Source organism: Bos indicus, chromosome 7 (assembly GCF_029378745.1).
Source record: "Bos indicus isolate NIAB-ARS_2022 breed Sahiwal x Tharparkar chromosome 7, NIAB-ARS_B.indTharparkar_mat_pri_1.0, whole genome shotgun sequence".
NCBI lineage: Eukaryota > Metazoa > Chordata > Mammalia > Artiodactyla > Bovidae > Bos > Bos indicus.
In genome coordinates, this window is record NC_091766.1 from 43,961,982 (window position 1) to 43,981,761 (window position 19,780).

The 19,780-nt window shown below is 53.7% G+C and overlaps 1 protein-coding gene across 5 annotated transcripts in view; it reads left to right on the top strand.

Annotated features, from left to right (window-relative positions):
- CSNK1G2 (casein kinase 1 gamma 2) overlaps window positions 1-19,576 on the top strand; it is a 31,335-nt gene extending 11,759 nt beyond the window's left edge. Inside the window, exons 2-12 of one of the 5 annotated variants that reach the window (XR_011567668.1) lie at window positions 3,275-3,706; window positions 9,699-9,739; window positions 9,865-9,934; window positions 10,011-10,159; window positions 10,255-10,489; window positions 10,563-10,648; window positions 10,734-10,818; window positions 10,918-11,041; window positions 11,170-11,253; window positions 11,352-11,458; window positions 11,579-19,576. Coding sequence is in view for 4 of the 5 variants with exons in the window: in XM_019964896.2 (XP_019820455.1) it covers window positions 3,523-3,706; window positions 9,699-9,739; window positions 9,865-9,934; window positions 10,011-10,159; window positions 10,255-10,489; window positions 10,563-10,648; window positions 10,734-10,818; window positions 10,918-11,066; window positions 11,170-11,253; window positions 11,352-11,458; window positions 11,579-11,633 (1,245 nt within the window). In the remaining variant the exon portion in view is untranslated. Of the gene's footprint in view, window positions 1-3,274; window positions 3,707-9,408; window positions 9,494-9,698; window positions 9,740-9,864; window positions 9,935-10,010; window positions 10,160-10,254; window positions 10,490-10,562; window positions 10,649-10,733; window positions 10,819-10,917; window positions 11,067-11,169; window positions 11,254-11,351; window positions 11,459-11,578 lie in introns of those variants that run through there. The other 4 variants (XM_019964896.2, XM_070793577.1, XM_070793575.1 and 1 more) reach the window with 4 other exon arrangements.
- The last annotated feature ends 204 nt before the right edge of the window (window positions 19,577-19,780 follow it).

Genomic DNA, 19,780 nt, shown 5'->3' on the forward strand with positions numbered 1-19,780 from the left:
GGGCAGGGAGTGCTAGGGAAGGCGTGTATCTGGAGGTGGAGCGGGACCATTGGGGAAATGCAGATCAGAACCACCCCGAGGCAGTGGAGAGCTCCGGTGGGAGCAGGACAGTTGACGGGAGGCAGCCTCCAGTTCCTTCAGCAATTAAGCTAGAGCCTCCACCTGACCCTGCCATTCTAGCCGTAGGTAGTGCCTGGGAGGGGACAGCACGTGGCCTCCTGGAAACTTGTGCAGAAGCACTGTAGCCACTCTGTTCACTGTTGCCCAAGAGTGGACACAGCTGGGTGTCCTTCCATGGGTGAGTGTGTCCTTCCACACCCAGGAGCATCCCTCAGCCACGGAAAGAAGAGAAGCCCTGACAATGGCTACCACGTGGACAGACCCTGAGAACACGATGCTCAGTGAGAGAAGCAGACACAGAAGGACACGCAGGGTGTGATCCCACTGGTGGGAAACATCCAGAACAGGCTGATAGACGGACACAGAGAGTGGGTTCCTGGTTGTCAGGGGCTGAGGCAGGTGACTGCTGATGGGACCAGGCCTCCTTTTGGGGGATGGAACATTCTGGAACCAGAGGTGATTGTAGCACAACTCTGCAAGCATAAACCAAGGTCTGCTGCTGCTAAGTCGCGTCAATCGTGTCCTACTCTGTGCGACCCCAGAGATGGCAGCCCACCAGGCTCCCCCGTCCCTGGGATTCTCCAGGCAAGAACACTGGAGTGGGTTGCCATTTCCTTCTCCAATGCATGAAAGTGAAAAGTGAAAGTGAAGTCGCTCAGTTGTGTCTGACTGCTAGTGACCTCATGGACTGCAGCCCACCAGGCTCCTCCATCCATGGGATTTTCCAGGCAAGAGTACTGGAGTGGGGTGCCATTGCCTTCTCTGAAACCAAGGTCTAGTAAGAGCCTTTGATCTGTCCTCTCTGGAAGGGGTTGTAAGCCCCCTGTGGTCATCGTCTCCAGATGTGAATAAAGATGTCCCAGGGGCTCAGAACTAAGCATTCAGTCTCCACCCCAGTGGGCTTGCTGGCCGTTTTGTCTGCTTTTAAATTTTATTGGAGTAGAGTTGATTGACAATGTTGTGTTAGTTTTAGGTATACAGTAAAGTGAACCACTTATAGGTTTACACATACCCACTTTTCTTTAGATTCTTTTCCCATATAGGTCATTGAGAGTATCGAGTAGAGTTCTCTGTGCTCTACTGTAGGTCCCTATTAGTCGTTTGCTCTCTACTGCATATTAATGTTTTTAATATAGTTATTTCCTTATAAGTTTGTAGCAGCTGTTCACAGTTAACTCCCAGATCCTTGAGGTTGAACATCCTCCCCCCACAGGGAACTGTGGGCAAATGGGGCTCAGCATGGCCCCTCGAGGTGGAGGCCAGCCCGTGGAGCAGGGGGGTGGGCAGCCTGCTCTGTCCTGGGCAGCCTGCTCTGTCCTGAGCCCCCAGCTCCTCCGTCAGGCCCCTCCCTCCCTCTGGTCACTCCTGCCGGGCTGTCTGATCCCCCTTGGCGTTGCAGTGGTTCTGGCCAGTCTCCCACAGTGCAACCATTGGAGATAGGAGGTCAAGGCAGAGCAGCAGCTGCTTGGCCAGGCCAGCGCCCCTGAGCCCAGTGATGGGTGTGTTGTCCACAGGTGCCAGGCCACTGGTCTCAGGCGGCGGCACATGCTGCTGGTGGTAAGAGCCGCATTCACAAGGCCCCAGGCTGGGCCCTAGCACAGGCGGATGTGGCCGCCAGGAACCCGAGCAGTGGTGGAGCTGGGTGCGCGGGTCTTGGCTGGGGTCGGATTGTCTGTACACGCTGTTCATGTGTTTGGGAAGCGTGGGCGCTGCCGGCTGTAAGCAGTGAGGTTTGGCCTGAAGCCTGGGCTCCTGCCTGTCTGGGACTCTCCTGGGCTGTGCCCGAGCGGGGACGGGCTTGTAACACGTGTGTGTGAGCACCCTGGCCTCAGCCCTACCAGCTTGTAGGTCCTGCCTTTGGGCACGTGGCCAGGGGGTCCCCCCTTTGGAGCCTGTTCTTGGCACCTGTGCCGTCAGTGATACAAGGGGGCTGCCTGGCCCTTCCATGTATCAGCGCTGGAGGCTGTGTGAGCACCCATTTAGGGGCTGGGGCACCAGGCTCTACAGAGCTGATCCTGCTGAAGCCTCAGGGCCCTGGTGTTGGTCCGCCCTACCCTCTGGGCAGGAGCTGGCTCTGGCCTTGCCTCCCCTCACCTTGGCTGTTAAGTGGGCATGGCCTTCACCAGGTGCCCGCCCTTGAGTGCCTGGTAGGGAGGGGCACAGGTGTGAGCCTCACAGTGGCCAGTCTGGGCCCTAGGAGGGCTAGGGAGGTGTTAGAGGAGGATGCTAGTGTTTTCTTTCTAGAGAGATTTTTGTGACTTTGGTGTGAGAGAACAGGAGGTGGTGGAAGGCCTGTTGGAGGGTGCAGTGATTGTGGCTGAGAGAAGGGATGGCTGGCAGAGGAGACCCTCCTCTCTCGAGACACAGGGTGACTGGTATGCAGGGCACTGTAGGAAGGGGTGCGGGGGGAGGAGCCCACACCACAGACACAGCCTGGGTTGCTTCAGGGCACCTGCCCCATGTGTCTGCACCCCTTGGTTTGGGCTGCTTCTCCTGCAACCTGGGGGACTGTGGGGGTGCCTGCCATCCCACCCACAACCCCAGCTTTGTACTGGCGAGGCCAGGTCGGACTCACCCCAGCAACACGTGCCCAGCCAGCCCTGTCAAGGCAGGGGGCTGCTGGGCCAAGTGAAGCCAGGCTGGTGTTGCTTTCCACAGCCCCTCCTTGCCTGCTTTCTGTCCCGAAGCAGCGGGTCACCCACCTAACCACAGGGTCACGAGCTCCTGGAACGAGGCCTGGACATTGGGTGGGGGAGGGAGGGGCCTCTCTGGAGTCCCATGTCAATGGTGGGGCCTGTCTCCGAGGCCCCTGCATGTACTGCTCTGCGTCTGTCCTCTTTTGAGGGCTCAGTGCCGCGTGCGGGGGGTGGCACCTCAATCACTCGATTGGGCATCTCCCCTGCCCACACAGCCATCCTGCAGTCCTTGGGGGGGCAGGGGCAGGCAGCATGTGGGATTCTCAAGAGGCCTGAACCTCCCACCCCTCAGCCCCCAAAAGGCTCCAGGTTGCACCAGTGCCTCAGATCTTTCCAGAAGGAGGTTCCACCAGCAGTGAACGCCCAGTCCCAGGTCTGGCCAAGCTGTGCTCTGGACCTCGGGGCGCATGATGGGGAGGCACGTGTCCTCCTAACCCGGGCCTCTGTTTCTCCTCCAGCCGAGAGCCACGAGATTTGAGCCCCCGGGACCCGTCAGCAGCATGAGTCCTCCCCCCATGTGCGACCCGGAGGCCACCGAGATGAGCGCTGCGGCCAGGCCCTCGTGTGCGCCCGCGTCCCACTAGCCGGAGCGCGCCGGGCGCCATGGGGTGTTAGCCCCGAAGAGCCGCCGCGACCGCAGGTCTCCGTGGAGCCAGATTTGCACGGCAGCTGAGTCACCGTGGAGAGGCCAGGGTACCACAAACTTATGGATTTTGACAAGAAAGGAGGGAAAGGGGAGTCGGAGGAGGGCCGGAGAATGTCCAAGGCCGCCGGTCGGGCCAGCCACAGCGTCCGCAGCTCGGGGACCAGCTCGGGGGTCCTGATGGTGGGCCCCAACTTCCGGGTCGGGAAGAAGATAGGCTGTGGCAACTTCGGGGAGCTCCGGCTAGGTGAGCCCCGTGCGATCACGTCTGGGGCCCCAGGGGTGGTGGGAGTCGTGGGGATGGGACACAGGTAAGTGCGTGGGGCTTCTGCCCCCCTGGGAAGGAGCAGTTGTGCTGGGGGCTCCTGGCCCATGGTACCCGATGGGGCAGAGCAGAGGACCAGGGGCATATCCTGGGATATGCTGGGATATATCGCTCTGGGCGATCCCGAGTCCCTGTCTAGTGGTCATTGCCCAGCTCGTGGCTGTTGTTGCCAGTGTCAAATGTGTCCGGCAGCCCCATGGGGCTGGGTGGAGGCCCGGCTAGAGTCTGCACCTTGGCAGATTGCGAGGTCGCTGGAGTGGGGCCAGCAGAGCCTTGCCGCCTAGGCTCTAGGGCTCCAGGTTCAAGGGCGGGGCCAGGCTGCTGATGGCAGGGGTGTGGGCGGGGGAGACACAGGAATCCCCCCCTGCAACTTCCCAAGGGTTCCCCCCAGCCTGGCCTGCACCGCTCACTGCCCGTCAGGGGCTGAGACCCAGCCCTGCTGCCCATGGAGCATGTGCACCTGCTCTCACGGACACGCGCATGCACTCACACCCCTGGGTCCTGCCCTTGGCATTTGGGGCGGCAGCCTGAACCGCACGGGTCTGGGTAATTTCAGCAGAAAAATGCTTTTTAAGAATCCAGGTTCTGTTGTTGCTCCGAAACCCAGGTACAGAACACCGATGTGTTGCGTGCTGCGCCCTTCGTGTGTAAAGGTTGGTCGGGGCTGGAGCGCCAGCGGTGTCAGCGCGGCTCCCGGGCCCACCCCCGCCCGCCCCTGCTGCTCAGTCACTTGGTTGCCTGCGCCTGCCTAAGTGACTCTGGGTTCCTCTCTCCTCTCGTCCTGCTTAGGGACCGGTGCCCAGATCTGGGGTGTTGTGAATAAAACCGCCCCAGGGCGCTCTTCTAGAGTGTAAGTGCTTATGAGGGACCACCAGACTGGTTTCCGGAGCCGGGAACCTCTTTAAACCCTGCAGGCTGCACAGGAGAGCGCTGGATGTCCCACAGCCGCCTCTGCACTTCAGGTTGCTGGCTTTCCATTCTGAGCTTGTCGGTGGGTGTGAAATGGTGCCTAATATGGAATTCATTTGCTTTTCCCCAGTGACTGATGCCGAGCCTCGTTCTGTGTATCGTTTGTCTTGTTTTCATTTTTTTTTTTTTGGCCTGCACTGGGTCTTCAGGAAGCTGGGCACAGGCTTTCTCTTCTTGCAACAGGCGCTGCTCTAGTTGCAGTGCATGGGCATCTCGTAGCAGTGACTTCTTGTTGCAGAGCACAAGCTCTAGGGTGTGCAGGGCTCAGTATTTGCAACTCTCAGGCTTGAGATCGTGGGTTCAGTAGTTGTGGCACATAGGTTTAGTCGCCCCGTGGCATGTGGGATCTTGCCTGATCAGGGATCAACTGGTATCCCCGGCATTGCAGAGTGGAGTCCCAACCAGTGGACCACCAGGGAAGCCCCCAAAGATTTCTTTTTGTCTTTGGTTTCAGATTTTGATTCTGCCTTGTTTAGGTATGGTTTTCTGTTTATCCTGCTTGGGATTGAGTTTGTAGGATCTGCACTGCTGCTGCTGCTGCTAAGTTGCCTCAGTTGTGTCCGACTCTGTGCGACCCCATAGACGGCAGCCCACCAGGCTCCCCCGTCCCTGGGATTCTCCAGGCAAGAACGCTGGAGTGGGTTGCCATTTCCTTCTTCATTAAATTTGGGAAAGGAGTGCCGTTATTTCTGCAAATATTTTTTCTACTTCAGTTTCTTCTCCTTCTCATACTCCAGTCACATACGGTTAGGAGTGTTGTTTTAATTGTTTCTTTTTGGTTGTGTTGGGTCTTCTTGCAGTGTGGGGTTTTCTGTATTTGTACTGAGTTGGGACTACACTCTAGTTGCGGTGTGTGAGCTTCTCGTTGCAGCGGCTTCTATTGCAGAGCACGGGCTCCAGGGTGCATGCTCTACAGCAGTCGTGGCACATGGGCTCAGTTGCTGTGGCATGTGGGATCCTCCTGGACCAGGGATCTGCATTGGCAGGCAGATTCTTTACCACTGAGCCACCTGAGAAGCCTGTCAGGAGTGTTTGATGCTAGCCCACAGGTCCCTCAAGTTCCTTTGAGTTTTTTCCTAGTCTGTTTTCTTTCTTCAATCTGGAGAGCTTGCATTTCTTTATTGTATGTTCACCCTTTTTTTGCTTCTGCAGCATCTGTAATATATTAGGTACATCCACTGAAATTTTCATTTCATACATGATATTTTTCACTTCCATTTGATTCCTCTTATTTTTCCTGTTATTTCCATCTGTTAATTTTGCCCATCTTTTCCTTTAATTCTTGAATTTACTTAAAGTAGTCATTTTTTAATTGGCATATAGTTGATTTATAACGTTGTATTAACTTCTACCGTACAGCAGAGTGATTTAGTTACACATACAGACATTTTTTTTTCATCTTTTTAAAAAATTTATTTTTGGCCCTGTGGGGTCTTCCTTGCTGCCTCAGGCTTCTCTAGTTGAGGCTGGCGGGGGCTCTTCTTCTTTGCGGTGCACTAGCTCCTCATTGTGGTGGCGTCTCTCGTTGCGGATGGTTTCAGTCACTGTGGCTCAGGGGTGGAACTTGTGCTCCCTGCATTGGCAGGTGGATTTTTATCTACTGTACCACCAGGAAATGGCATTGTTTCATTCTTTTCTATGGCTGAATAGTATTCCATTGTATATATGTACCACATCTTCTGTATCCACTCATCTGTCCGTGGCATTTAGGTCGCTTCCGCATCCTATCATGGCTACTGTGAACAGTGCCACTGTGAACATTGGGGTGCATGTGTCTTTTTGAATTTATAGAGTTTTCATTAGATATATGCCCAATTGGAGGATCATACGGCAGCTCTGTTTTTAGATTTCTGAAGAACCTGCATACTGCTCTCCACAGTGGCTGCACGACCTTACATTTCTACCAGCAGTGTAGGAGGGTTCCCGTCTGCAGTGTCTATTTTAAACGCCAGTGTCTATGGTCCCTTTGATTCTGTTTTTCCTTCTTACGGTCCTGTTCCCGTTTTTCACATGTGTACTGATGTTTGATCATATGTTGGACAACGTGGATAGCACCCGTGAGGTCTGGATTATGCTTCATCCTGGGGACTCATCTTGAACCCATGAGGGGCTGGCTTGCAGCTTTGATAGGCTGGCCCAAGAGCAGACTTTATTTAAGGGCGGGAGTCACCCCCTCCCAATATATGGGCTCTCTGGGTTTTCAGCCGAATGCAGGGGAGCTCGGGGAGTCTCCATGCCCTGGATGCAGTGCCTGCACCCTGTTCCTGCCCTGGGCAGCCCCTGGCATCTCCCTTCTGCTCACAGTGTCCCGCCTGAGTTGTTCTTCACCATGCCTCTCAGACTGTTACTCTTCACACCCTCTGCCGAGCCCAGAATACCTGAGGTCCATGGGGAGACTGTAACCACAGACTTCAGATGCCCGCATGCATGTGTGCGTGTGCACAGATCACACATTCACCTTCAACTCAGCTGAACCCCGGAGCTCACAAATGGCAAAACATGAGGTTTCTACCACAAGACAGAATAAGACTACCATTTACTGGAAGGGACCAGTTAGACATCATCGAAGTTTAAACGTCCAGAAGTGTTGTTAAGAGCAGGAGCAGGTGAGCTGCGTACTGGGAGGTGCTGTTTGCAGAGCACCCCTGGACAAAATGCCAGTGTCCATGGCACAGGAAAAGGGTATGGCTCAGTCAGAAGACAGGTGGTACAATTAAAACTGGGCGTGAGATCCAAACAGACACCTCCCAGGAGCCAGCAGCCAGGCGACTGGGGGTGTGGAGGGCAGGGCAAGCCAGCAGACCTGGCCAGGAAGTGATGCGCTGCTGAAGGAAGGCCTCTTCTGGGAGGTGAGTGGGATGCGCTCTGTCCTGACGGGGTGGGGTGGCACAGAGCTCATCAGATGCAGGGCTCTTCAATGATAAATGTCGCTTCCCAAGGGAAAGACAGGGACTAAGTACAGACTAAAGGTGGCCTGCAGGTTGGAGTACTTAGGAAACGGGGGACTGAGGTCTACAACTTTTGAGACGCATCTGAGAATGAACAGGTGACAACCGTGCAGCTGTGCAGCAGAGTGGAACAGACCGCGAGCTGATGCGCCTGGTGGCAAGGGTGCAGGCTTTGCGCACCCGGCTCTCCAGTTTGCTGTATTTGAAGCTTTCATAATAAAATGTTGGGGGACATGAGGCATGCCTGTTTTTTACTCAAAACCTGACAAACAGGACTAGATGGAGGCTTTCTCTCCTTGCCCACGGGTGTCTTTTACTCATCGGAATGGAAGAATAGAGGCTGCAGGAGGGGTCCCAGAGGGTACCCTTTCCCGACAGCAGCAGTGAATGGACCAAATGTGGAAAGATGGGACAGGAAGAAACACCATGACCCATCCAGACAGCCTGACTGTCCGTGTGCGGAGGCCAGAGTAGCTGCTCAGTAAACAGGAGGGAGTGAGTTTAGTAAGGCTGCTGGGTGTACCAGCATGAATCAGCTGTATTTCTCCTTTGGAGCAACAGTTGGAAAAGAAACATTTAAAAATCTACCCTCCAGGTGCCTCCAGGATAAACCTAACGAAGGTGGTATGCGCACTATGCTGAGCACTAAACGCATTGTGACGTTAATTCCCAAGGCGTGATTCCTCTGCAGAATTGGGGGCCATGTTGTCAGGTCTCTGGGGAAATTGACCACCTGACTGTGCACCATAGCGGAAACCGAGGCCCTGGAGGAGCAGGGGCTGAGCCGAAGACCCCAGGCGGGGGCCACAGTGATGAGAGACCCAGAATGGGGGAAGGAGGGAGCTGACTGACAGGCATGTGGGCCCTGGCCTCTGCCTGTGTGGTCCTACACACCGGTGTCTCACGCACCCCATGGGTGGGGCAGGTGGGCCCAGCACCTTGGTCATTCACACTGTCCCACTGCAGGGGGATGGAGGGTTAGCTGAGGCCTCTTCCCATGCTGGACCGTCTCAGAAGCAAGGTGCAGCAGCGGGGGGATTCAGCGTGAGGTCTCCTGGGGGCGCAGCACACCATGGGGCCTGCTAGCACTCAGGCCCCAGAGGGTGGCCGGCTGGTGCTGGGAGGGGCAGAGAGGGTGCGGCAGGTTGCTGGGTGTGCACACAGGCCGCCACCCCTGGGCGCTGTCTGGGGCTCAGCCAAGGATGGGAACTAGCAGGTGAAAAGCTGGCCAGGGCAGGGGTTCTGGAGCTTTTGTGTTTGCAGTTTTATGAGGTTGAGCACAGTAGCTGGTTCTCCATGCACACCTGGAGGTCCAGGTGGCTGGTGAGGGGCTACGAGAGACCTCCTGCCCCAGGCATGTCAGTTTCTAAGCCAAGGATACAGGTTACTTTCCTCCCGATCGGCTTTGTGCGGCAAGCCTCAGGCTGGGGAAGGGGCTCGGCCTGGGACCCTTGCTCCACGGCGAGGGGGTGGGGCTTGTCCAACAGACGTCTGGACTTACAGGCAGGGCGCGGGCTGGGGGGCGCCCTCGAGGGTCCCTAGAACTGAGAGGGGAGAGTGCTGGTCAGATGGCTTGGTGGATGGGGGCTCAGAGAGCATCTGGGGACAGAGACGGGGCGTGGGGTGGTATGGATGTCTCCTCCAGGTCTCCGGAGCTAAAGAAGGCCTTGGGGTCACCAGGACTCTGTTCTGTGTTCACTCTTCCAGATGGGAGAAATTGGAGTGCGTGGGCGTGCTGGCGGGAAGGATCCCGCTGAGGACAGGGGAGCAGCCCCCAGTGGGCGGATACAGGGTTGGCCTGGGGACGGGGATGGGTGGGGGTGCTCACAGCCGGGGGGAGCCCCTGCGGGCATCCTTTTCCCTCCCAGACCGGGAAAGGAGGGGACAAGCATAAGGAGGGCTGTGAGGGGAACAGGAGATGCCCCTTGGAGGGGTGGGTGGTGCGCTGTCTCGTGGGCTGGAAGTCCCGCGGGCCTGACGTGCTGCTTCTCCCACAGGAAAGAATCTCTATACAAATGAATACGTAGCTATCAAATTGGTGAGTCCAAGCCCTGCCCCTAGCCCCAAGCGGCAGCTGTCCCGATGGACCTGGCCAGGGTCGGGGCGGGAGGAGGGCAGGCCTGCGCCCTGCGTGCCGCCCATGCGTCCTCTCGTCCCTCCCAGGAGCCCATCAAGTCCCGGGCGCCGCAGCTGCACCTGGAGTACCGCTTCTACAAGCAGCTCAGCGCCGCAGGTACCCCGGGGCCGGGCGTGGGGAAACCGGGGGAGCCCGCCTGGGCACCGCGCTAGTCTGTGTCCTCCATCCGCAGAGGGCGTCCCTCAGGTCTACTACTTCGGCCCGTGCGGGAAGTACAACGCCATGGTGCTGGAGCTGCTCGGGCCTAGCCTAGAGGACCTGTTCGACTTGTGCGACCGCACGTTCACGCTCAAGACGGTGCTCATGATAGCCATCCAGCTGGTGCGGGCCGGGCTGGGGCGGAAGGGGCGGGGTGGGGCGGAAGTGGGGGGCGCAGAGGGCGGGCTGAGGCCCACCTACCGCCCGCGCACCGGCAGATCACGCGCATGGAGTACGTGCACACCAAGAGCCTAATCTACCGCGATGTGAAGCCAGAGAACTTCCTAGTGGGGCGGCCGGGCACGAAGCGGCAGCATGCCATCCACATCATCGACTTCGGCTTGGCCAAGGAGTACATCGACCCCGAGACCAAGAAGCACATCCCGTACCGTGAGCACAAGAGCCTGACAGGCACGGCACGCTACATGAGCATCAACACGCACCTGGGCAAGGGTGAGTGAATGCAGTGTGGGCCGGGCAGGGGATGGTGGTTGGGAGGGCCAAGCTGACCTGCTGTCCCCCGCAGAGCAGAGTCGCCGTGATGACCTGGAGGCGTTGGGCCACATGTTCATGTACTTCCTGCGCGGCAGCCTACCCTGGCAGGGGCTCAAGGTGGGTGGGTCAGGCCGGGTGGGCAGGTGGGAGGTCTCCCGCGGGTGGGCGGGGGGGCCAAGGTGCTGACTGCACTCCCCCGCAGGCCGACACGCTCAAGGAACGCTACCAGAAGATCGGGGACACAAAGCGGGCCACTCCCATCGAGGTGCTTTGTGAGAGCTTCCCAGGTGAGAATCGTCTCCCCACGTACCCCCGCCCCCGTGCTCTGCAGACCCCTGCCCGGTGCCCCCGCCCCGGGCCTCCACTATCCCTGTTGGTGTCTGCAGAGGAGATGGCCACCTATCTGCGCTACGTGCGGCGCCTAGACTTCTTCGAGAAGCCGGACTACGACTACCTGCGCAAGCTCTTCACCGATCTCTTTGACCGCAGCGGCTTCGTGTTTGACTACGAGTACGACTGGGCCGGGAAGCCCCTGGTACGTGGAGGGAGGGGGGCTGGCACGGGAGGGGCCCCTGGCAGGTGAGAGTGGCTGGTAGGGGCCCCCAGCTGAGCCTCAGCTGCCTTTGGCTCCCTTGCAGCCCACGCCCATCGGCACGGCTCACTCTGACCTGCCCGCGCAGCCTCAGGTTCGAGAGAAAGCCTTGCTCTACAGCAAAAACCAGGTGAGTGCCGGGCCAAGGACCGCACCAAAGTGTGTGTGTGTAGGGGGGTGGGGGTGTCAGGCGGGGCCTACATGACTCCCCACCCCCGCCCCCCGCAGGCACTTAACTCCACCAACGGGGAGCTGAATGCCGACGACCCCACCGCCGGGCACTCCAACGCCCCCATCACAGCCCCTGCAGAGGTGGAGGTGGCTGACGACACAAAGTAAGGCCCGAGGCAGGGACGGGAAGCAGGGATGTCCTGGGTCCTCACCCTTCTCCTCCTCCTCCACCCTCACCCCTTCCGCAGCTTGTGCCCCCTTCCAGCCTTGCGTCCCCCTTCCAGGTGCTGCTGTTTCTTCAAAAGGAGAAAGAGAAAATCGCTACAGCGACACAAGTGACCCCAGGGCAGTGACCCCCGAATCCTCCCGCTGCAGCCCCCCGGGGCCAGCTTGTCCATGGCCGCGTTGGCCACAGCCGGACGCAGACTGCAGGCCGGCAGCACTGCTGCCCCCTGCGCCGGGTCACGACCTTCACATAAGACTTTGGCCGAGATTTCTACACCTGTGTCTAGTCCTCCCCTCCGAGAGCATTAACTATTTAAAACAAGGAAAAGAGAAACCACAGCGGCTGCCCTGCCCTGCGCCCCCGCCCGCGTCTGCTGAGTGAGTAGAGCGGCCGCCGGCACCGCCGCCTGCCCGTTAGTGTCATAAAGTCCAGCTTGTCTCCCTCGATCCAAAGGCCGTTTTCTCGAGGGGGCGCTGCGGGGCGTTGCTGCCGGGGGTGAGCCCGCCCTGGGCCTCCCCAGACTGGAAGGGAAGGCGGGGTGGGGGCGGCCCCCAACCACAATGCTGCACCAAAGCCTGGGCCGGCAGGCGCGGCCCTCAGGGGTCCTGTGCACCTGTCGGTGGAGCCGCCGGCCTGAACTTGGGCTGGGGGCAGCCACCTCGAGGCCCGTGGGCGGCGCGTGTGTGGGCTTTTTGTGTCGCTCCGCGTTGCCGGCCGAGCCTGGAGACAAGCGCCTTAAAGCCCGTCTGAGCCCCGCAGGTGTGTGTGGAGCGGGCAGCCCCGTCAGTGCGGTCCCAGTGGTCCCCTGGGGCTGCGAGCTGCGGGCAGAGCAGCTGGGGCGTCTTCGCGGTGCGTGCGTCTAGGTCTGGCTTTACAAAGTGTACAGAAATGGCACTTCCGTTTCTCTGATGCTTCCTGGAAGCCATAGAACTTAGGGGCTTTTTTAAAAAAAATAAAGGAAAATGAAAACACTTGCCAGCGTGGTGTCCAGTCTGTCAGAGGGGTGTGTCTGGGAAGGGACAGGCACCACTGGGTGTCCGGAAAGGAGGTGCACGACTTGGGGAGGGAGCCAGGGAGTAGCAACGCCCTGCTCAGAAGAAACGGAGGTGGGAAACAAGGTAAGAGAACTGAAGTGGAGATAAGAACCGGGTTGGTTTATATGGGGCAAGTGGAAAATCAGTTAACTACATAACAGTGAGAATAGAGGAGCCACAAATACAAACGTAAAGAGTGGGGAACTTTGCCCCAGTTTACACAAGTCCACTTGAAACCCCCACTCAGACGGATTCCCTTCCAGGAGCAGAAGGGCCTCAGCCAGTGTCTGGATGGCTGGGTCTCCAGTGAAACCTGCAGTAAAGCAAGGAGCCCTGGGATGGCTGAGGAAACGCCCTCTTGGGGGCCTAGAGTTTGCGCCAAACCCTCAGTGGGGTTGGTCTTAGGAGATTGGGCCCCCAGGATGGGGCCAGGGTCCCTATACAGAGATGAAGAATGACCACTGATCTGGAGGACACAGCAGGAAGGCAGCCGTCTGCAGGCCAGGAGGTGGGCCCTCACTAAGATCCGGCCATGCTGCCCTCTGACGCTGGCCTGACCCAGATTGTAGCGGCTCCTGGAGCAGCTTCACAGGGACCCCAAGTCACTGACGACAACATGAGGAAGCCCCGAGGCATGCAATGTCCTGCCCATGAAATAAGTAATGTGCCCAGCCTCTCCAGAGCCTGGCCTCCCGCCCACCCCTGCCGGGCCTTGGGAGCAGCCAGCTAAGATGGGTAGAGGTCCCGCATCCCCACAGCCGGGAGCCCTAGGCTCCCCAGAATGTAACATGGGACCTGAGACGGACAAGACTCTCCTAGCAGTGGAAGATGTGAAACCACCTAGGATCAGAAATTCAAACATGAAGGACAGACACAAAAACCGGACCCAGAACCAGCCAATCAGATTTGGGAAGCAAAGGTAAAAATAAGTGAAATTTTCATTTAGAAACAAAGAGTAAACTGTTAAGGTGCGTGAGGCTCCAAGGAAGATCAGAGAAAAGGCTTGGGGAGGAGAAGAAGGGCGTGAAGAGAACGCTGGCAGTGAGCAGCCAGAGAACTGCCTGCCAATGCAGGGGACTCGGGTTCCATCCCTGCTCCAGGAAGATCCCACATGCCCTGAAGCAACTAAGCCTGTGAGCTGCAAACTAAGCACACTTGCTGAGCCTGTGCTTTAGAGCCCAGGAGCCGCAACTGCTGAAGCCTATGTGCCCTAGAGCTCACGCTCTGCAACAAGAGAAGCCACTGCAATGCAAAGCACCCACGCACTGCAGCTATAGAAAGCCCTCGCAAGGCATTGAAGACCCAGGACAGCTGAAAATAAAAATGAATTATTAAAAAAAAAACTGCTGCTGAAGGGAACTTTTCCAGGTAGAGCCTGGAGTCTCCACTGTGAGTTAGAGGACAGTCACCCACAAGACATGTCCTCACAAGACAGCTGGGTTTTAAAGGTGACGACTAATCATGCCTGAGGGCGAAGTTGTAGCATCGTACTCCCAGGCCGGAAGATCTGGCATTGCAGCCTTTTTGGAAGCTGGTGAAACAACCCTGAGCCGAGGCTTCCATGTGTGTCCTAGGCGTCTCTTCAGCCCTGAGGCCTCAAGGTCAGCTCTGCCTGACTGGGCATGGGGGAGTGGGGTGATGGAGGCCATCTCTGTGTCATGGGGAAGTGGAAATGGTGCTGTCAGGAGGGCAGGCAGAGGAGGCCAGCCCAGCCCTGTGGTGATGGAGCCCTAGAGGCGTTGGTTCACAGGGCAGTTTTTGTTATAAACAGGGAACAACTGCAGAACAGAAGACCACCTGTATGCTGTTGGCCCATTCCCACTTAGACCTGCTTTGTGCTGTTTACCATTTATTGTACTTCTGACATTATATAAGCCCATGATTCCCCTGTAGTCATATTTGCTTTATATGGTCAAGTCTTTCAGTCACATTTTTAAAAGAGTTTTGTGTGTTTACCCACATGGTCAGGCTTCCTGCAGATCTACCAGAGGTTCTCTCTGAGTTCCTGAAGAGCTTCCTATAAAATGCCCATGGTGTGAGTTCATTGGCAGCAAATTCTCCCACCTTTTGGTGGCCTGAAAATACCTTTATTTCACCTGCATCAGCAGGAGGTATTTTTGCTGGGAATGGAACTTTGGTTCGGCAGGTGGCTTGGGTGTGACTTTGTTGGCCTCAGCGTTTTGAAGATGCTGCTCCATCATTCCCAGTGAGAGTTGAGTGGGCACTGTCTCCTTCAAAGGAATGTGTCCTTTCTTGTCCTGTGTGCGTTTTATCTTAGTTTTAAATTTATTTGATTCAGATGTGAGGTTTGTTGTTTTCTTAAAGAGTAGTTGATTTAGTGTTAGTTTCAGATGTACCAGCAAAGTGATTCAATTATATGTGTGTGTGTATATATATAAACATAAGTATTCTTTTTCAGATTCTTTTCCATTATAGTTTATTACAAGATACTGAATATAGTTGCCTGTGTTATACTGTAGGTCCTTGTTATCTGTTTCATATATCCCACTGTGTATCTGTTAATACTAAATTCCTAACTTATTTCTCCATCAGTCTCCATCCCCTTTGATGAACATAGTTTGTTTTCTTTGAGTCTATTTCTGTTTTGTAAATAAGTTCATCAGTGTCATATTTTAGATGCCACATATATGTGGCATCTTATGGTATTTGTCTTTCTCTGACTTATTTCGATTATTATGATAATCTCTAGGTCTACCCATATTGCTGCAAATGGCATTATTTCATTCCTTTTTATGGCTGAGTAGTATTCCACTGTATGTATGTACCATATCTTTATTTTTATGGCATTTTTTTTTTTTTAACACCAAAAACTTTTTTGTATTCGGGTATAGCCAGTTGTACCACATCTTATTTATCCGTTGCTCTCTCAGTGGGTATTTAGGTTGCTTCCATGGCTTGGCTATTATATAGTGCTGCTATGATCATTGGGGTACATGTATCGTTTCAAATTGGAGTTTTGTCTGGAGGTACGCCCAGCAGTGGAATTGCTGGATCTAATGGCAGCTCTTCTTTAGTTTTTTTTTAATTAATTATGTATTGGGCTGTGCATGCTTCCTCTAGTTGTGGGAGTGGGAGCTGCTCTCTGGTTGTGGTGTGGTGGCTTCTCTGGTTGTGGAGCATGGGCTCTAGAGCTTGAACTCGGTACTTGTGGTGCTTAGGCTTAGCTGCCCCTTGGCATGTGGGATCCTCCCAGACCAGGGATCGAACCAGTGTTCCCTGCACTGGTGTGTAGATTCCCAACCACTAGACAGCCAGGGAAGTTCTTTTTTTAAGGAACTTCCATACTGCTCTCCACAGTGGCTGCACCAATGTGCATTCCCAGAAACAGTGTAGGAGGGTTCCCAGATCCTTTTCATCATTTGTTATTTGTAGACATTTTCATGTTATTCTGACTAGTATGAGATGGTACCTCATTGTAGTTTTGATTTGTGTTTCTCTAGTGATCAAATTGCCAACATCTGCTGGATCATCGGAAAAGCAAGAGAGTTCCAGAAAAATATCTATTCTGCTTTATTGACTATGCCAAAGCCTTTGACTGTGTGGATCACAATAAACTGTGGAAAATTCTGAAAGAGATGGGAATACCAGACCACCTGACCTGCCTCTTGAGAAACCTGTATGCAGGTCAGGAAGCAACAGTTAGAACTGGACATGGAACAACAGACTGGTTCCAGATAGGAAAAGGAGTCCGTCAAGGTGGTATATTGTCACCCTGCTTATTTAACTTATATGCAGAGTACATCATGAGAAACACTGGGCTGGAGGAAGCACAAGCTGGAATCAGGATTGCCGGGAGAAATATCACTAACCTCAGATAATGCAGATGACACCACCCTTATGCAGAAAGTGAAGAGGAACTAAAAAGCCTCTTGATGACAGTGAAAGTGGAGAGTGAAAAAGTTGGCTTAAAGCTCAACATTCAGAAAACGAAGATCATGGCATCTGGTCCCATCACTTCATGGGAAATAGATGGGGAAACAGTGGAAACAGTGTCAGACTTTATTTTTGGGGGCTCCAAAATCACTGCAGATGGTGATTGCAGCCATGAAATTAAAAGATGCTTACTCCTTGGAAGAAAAGTTATGACCAACCTAGATAGCATATTAAAAAGCAGAGACATTACTTTGCCAACAAAGGTCCAGACGTCTAGTCAAGGCTATGTTTTTTCCAGTAGTCACATATGGATGTGAGTTGGACTGTGAAGAAAGCTGAGCGCCGAAGAATTGATGCTTTTGAACTGTGGTGTTGGAGAACACTCTTGAGAGTCCCTTGGACTGCAAGGAGATCCAACCAGTCCATTCTAAAGGAGATCAGTACTGGGTGTTCTTTGGAAGGAATGATGCTAAAGCTGAAACTCCAGTACTTTGACCACCTGATGCGAAGAGTTGACTCATTGGAAAAGACCCTGATGCTGGGAGGGATTGGGGGCAGGAGGAGAAGGGGACAACAGAGGATGAGATGGCTGGATGGTATCACCAACTCAATGGATGTGAGTCTGAGTGAACTCCGGGAGTTGCTGATGGACAGGGAGGCCTGGCATGCTGCAATTCATGGAGTCACAAAGAGTTGGACACGACTGAGCGACTGAACTGAACTGAATACTTAGGAATGTTGAGCATCTTTTCATGTGCTTGTTGGCCATCTGTATGTTGTCTTTGGAGAAATGTCGTAGGTCTTTTTTTCCTGCCCATTTTTTGATTGGTTTGTGTGTTTTTTATTGATCTGTATGACAAGTTTTCTACTTATCCTTCTGACCATTTGGTGAGCTTCTTAGATCTGTGGGTTGATATTTTTCATCAGTTTGGGGAAATTTCTTATGATTATTTCTCCAGATATTTGTTTTGCTCATGTTTTCTATTTTTCCCCCCAGGAATCCAGTTGCCTGTATGTAGGACTTCCATGTGATCCTACAGGTCTCTCGCACTCCGCCTGTTTCCCCTGATTTTTCCCTCTGGGCTTCCATTTGGGTAATTTCGACCTGTCTTCAAAGACATCCATCCCCCTTCTGTTGTGTCTGCCTGTAAGCTGCCCACATTCTCTAAATCTTGCTTAAGTATTTTCTAGTCCCAGAACTTCCTTTTCTTTCTTTGTAAAGTTTCCATTTCTCTGTTGAAATCCTCCATCTTTTCAACCTCCTGCTGTTTTCCTCTATATTCTTTAACAGATTCATTACAGAAATTTTTAAAATCCCTGACAACTGACTTCAACATCTGAGTCCCCTGTAGGTCTGCTCCTACCAGCTGTTGTTCCTTCTTCATTTCAGATAACATTTTCCTCCTTCATTGTATCAAAATTTTTACCACATCCCAAGCACTGTATGAGGATGATCTGCCAGATAGATCTGCACCAGAGAGCAGTGGGGGGTGGGGCCCTTACAGGAGCTGAGCTGGCTGACTGGCTGCACTTCCCCAAGTTAGCTTCCTTTCTAGTCCAGGTGTCCTGACGTTCACTGTCTTGACCTGCGACTCCTGCGTGATAGCAGAAAAAGAACATTTTTTTCACTCTGCCTCTTCACCCCCACGCACTCCCCACCCAGCGCAAGGCAAGGTCCCATAGGAGACAACCTGGGCAGTGCTTCTAGCCCCTCCAGGGTCCGGGCTGTCCCACCAGCCCATACGGCCCCAGCAGTGCCCAGTTCCTCCGAGGCTGCTGGGGGCCACTCACCTGGAAGGGGCTCTTTCCTCACTGGAATCTAGTTCTTCTCGATTTCTTAGCATCCATGTTTCATCGATATATTTTAAATTATATATAATTATTATAATGTAGGGTATACAATGCGATGATCTAATATACAGACGCATACAGTCAAGGTAATTACCACATCCATCACCTCACGTGGTTACTTTTTTGTGTGTGTGATGAGAGATCTACTTTCTGGGCCAGTTTCAAGTGTAAAATACAGTATCATCAACGGCGGTCATCATGCTGTAGTTGAGATCCCTGAACTTACTCATTTTATGACTGAAAGTTTGTGTCCTTTGACCAGCATCTCCCTTTTCCATAGCCCCAGCCCTTGGCAATCACTGTTTTACACTCTGCCTCTGTGAAAGTTAAAGAGGAATGAAAAAGAGGAATGTTGGCTTAAAGCTCAACATTCAGAAAACGAAGATCATGGCATCTGGTCCCATCACTTCATGGCAAATAGATGGGGAAACAGTGGCTGACTTTATTTTTCTGGGCTCCAAAATCACTGCAGATGGTGACTGCAGTCATGAAATTAAAAGATGCTTACTCCTTGAAAGGAAAGTTGTGACCAACCTAGATAGCATATTCAAAAGCAGAGACATTACTTTGCCAACAAAGGTCCGTCTAGTCAAGGCTATGGTTTTTCCAGTGGTCATGTATGGATGTGAGAGATGGACTGTGAAGAAGGCTGAGCGCCGAAGAACTGATGCTTTTGAACTGTGGTGTTGGAGAAGACTTTAAGAGTCCCTTGGACTGCAAGGAGATCCAACCAGTCCATCCTAAAGGAGATCAGTCCTGGGTGTTCATTGGAAGGACTGATGCTAAAGCTGAAACTCCAATACTTTGGCCACCTGATGCAAAGAGCTGACTCATTTGAAAAGACCCTGAAAGATTGAGGGCAGGAGGAGGAGGGGACGACAGAGGATGAGATGGCTAGATGGCATCACTGACTCGATGGACGTTGAGTCTGAGTGAACCCCGGGAGTTGGTGATGTACAGGGAGGCCTGGCGTGCTGCGGTTCATGGAGTCGCAGAGTTGGACACGACTGAGCAACTGAACTGAACTCTGTGATTTCACCTTTAATATGTCCCACACATAAGCAAGATCAGACGGTAGTTAATCTTTCTGTGTCTTCACTCAATGTCATCCAAGTTCATCCAAGTTGTTGCAAATTGCAAGAAGACTTCCTTCTTTTTAAGGCTGAATAATGCGTATGTGTGTATTTCTGCTGTATGCAAATTAGGAATGATTTCTAACTAAATAATGTGATTATAATGTATCTGCAACATATATATCATATTTTCTTTGTTTCTGAGGTTGTTTCCATGTCTTGGCTGTTGTAAATAGTGCTGCAGCGAACATGGGTGCGAGTGTCTCTTTAATACAACTGATTTTATTTCCTTTGGATAAATACCCAGAATTGGGATTGCTGGTTGGTGTTGTTTAGTCACTTAAGTTGTGTCCAACTCTTTGCAACCCCATGGACTGCAGCACACCAGGCTCCCCTATCCTTCACTAT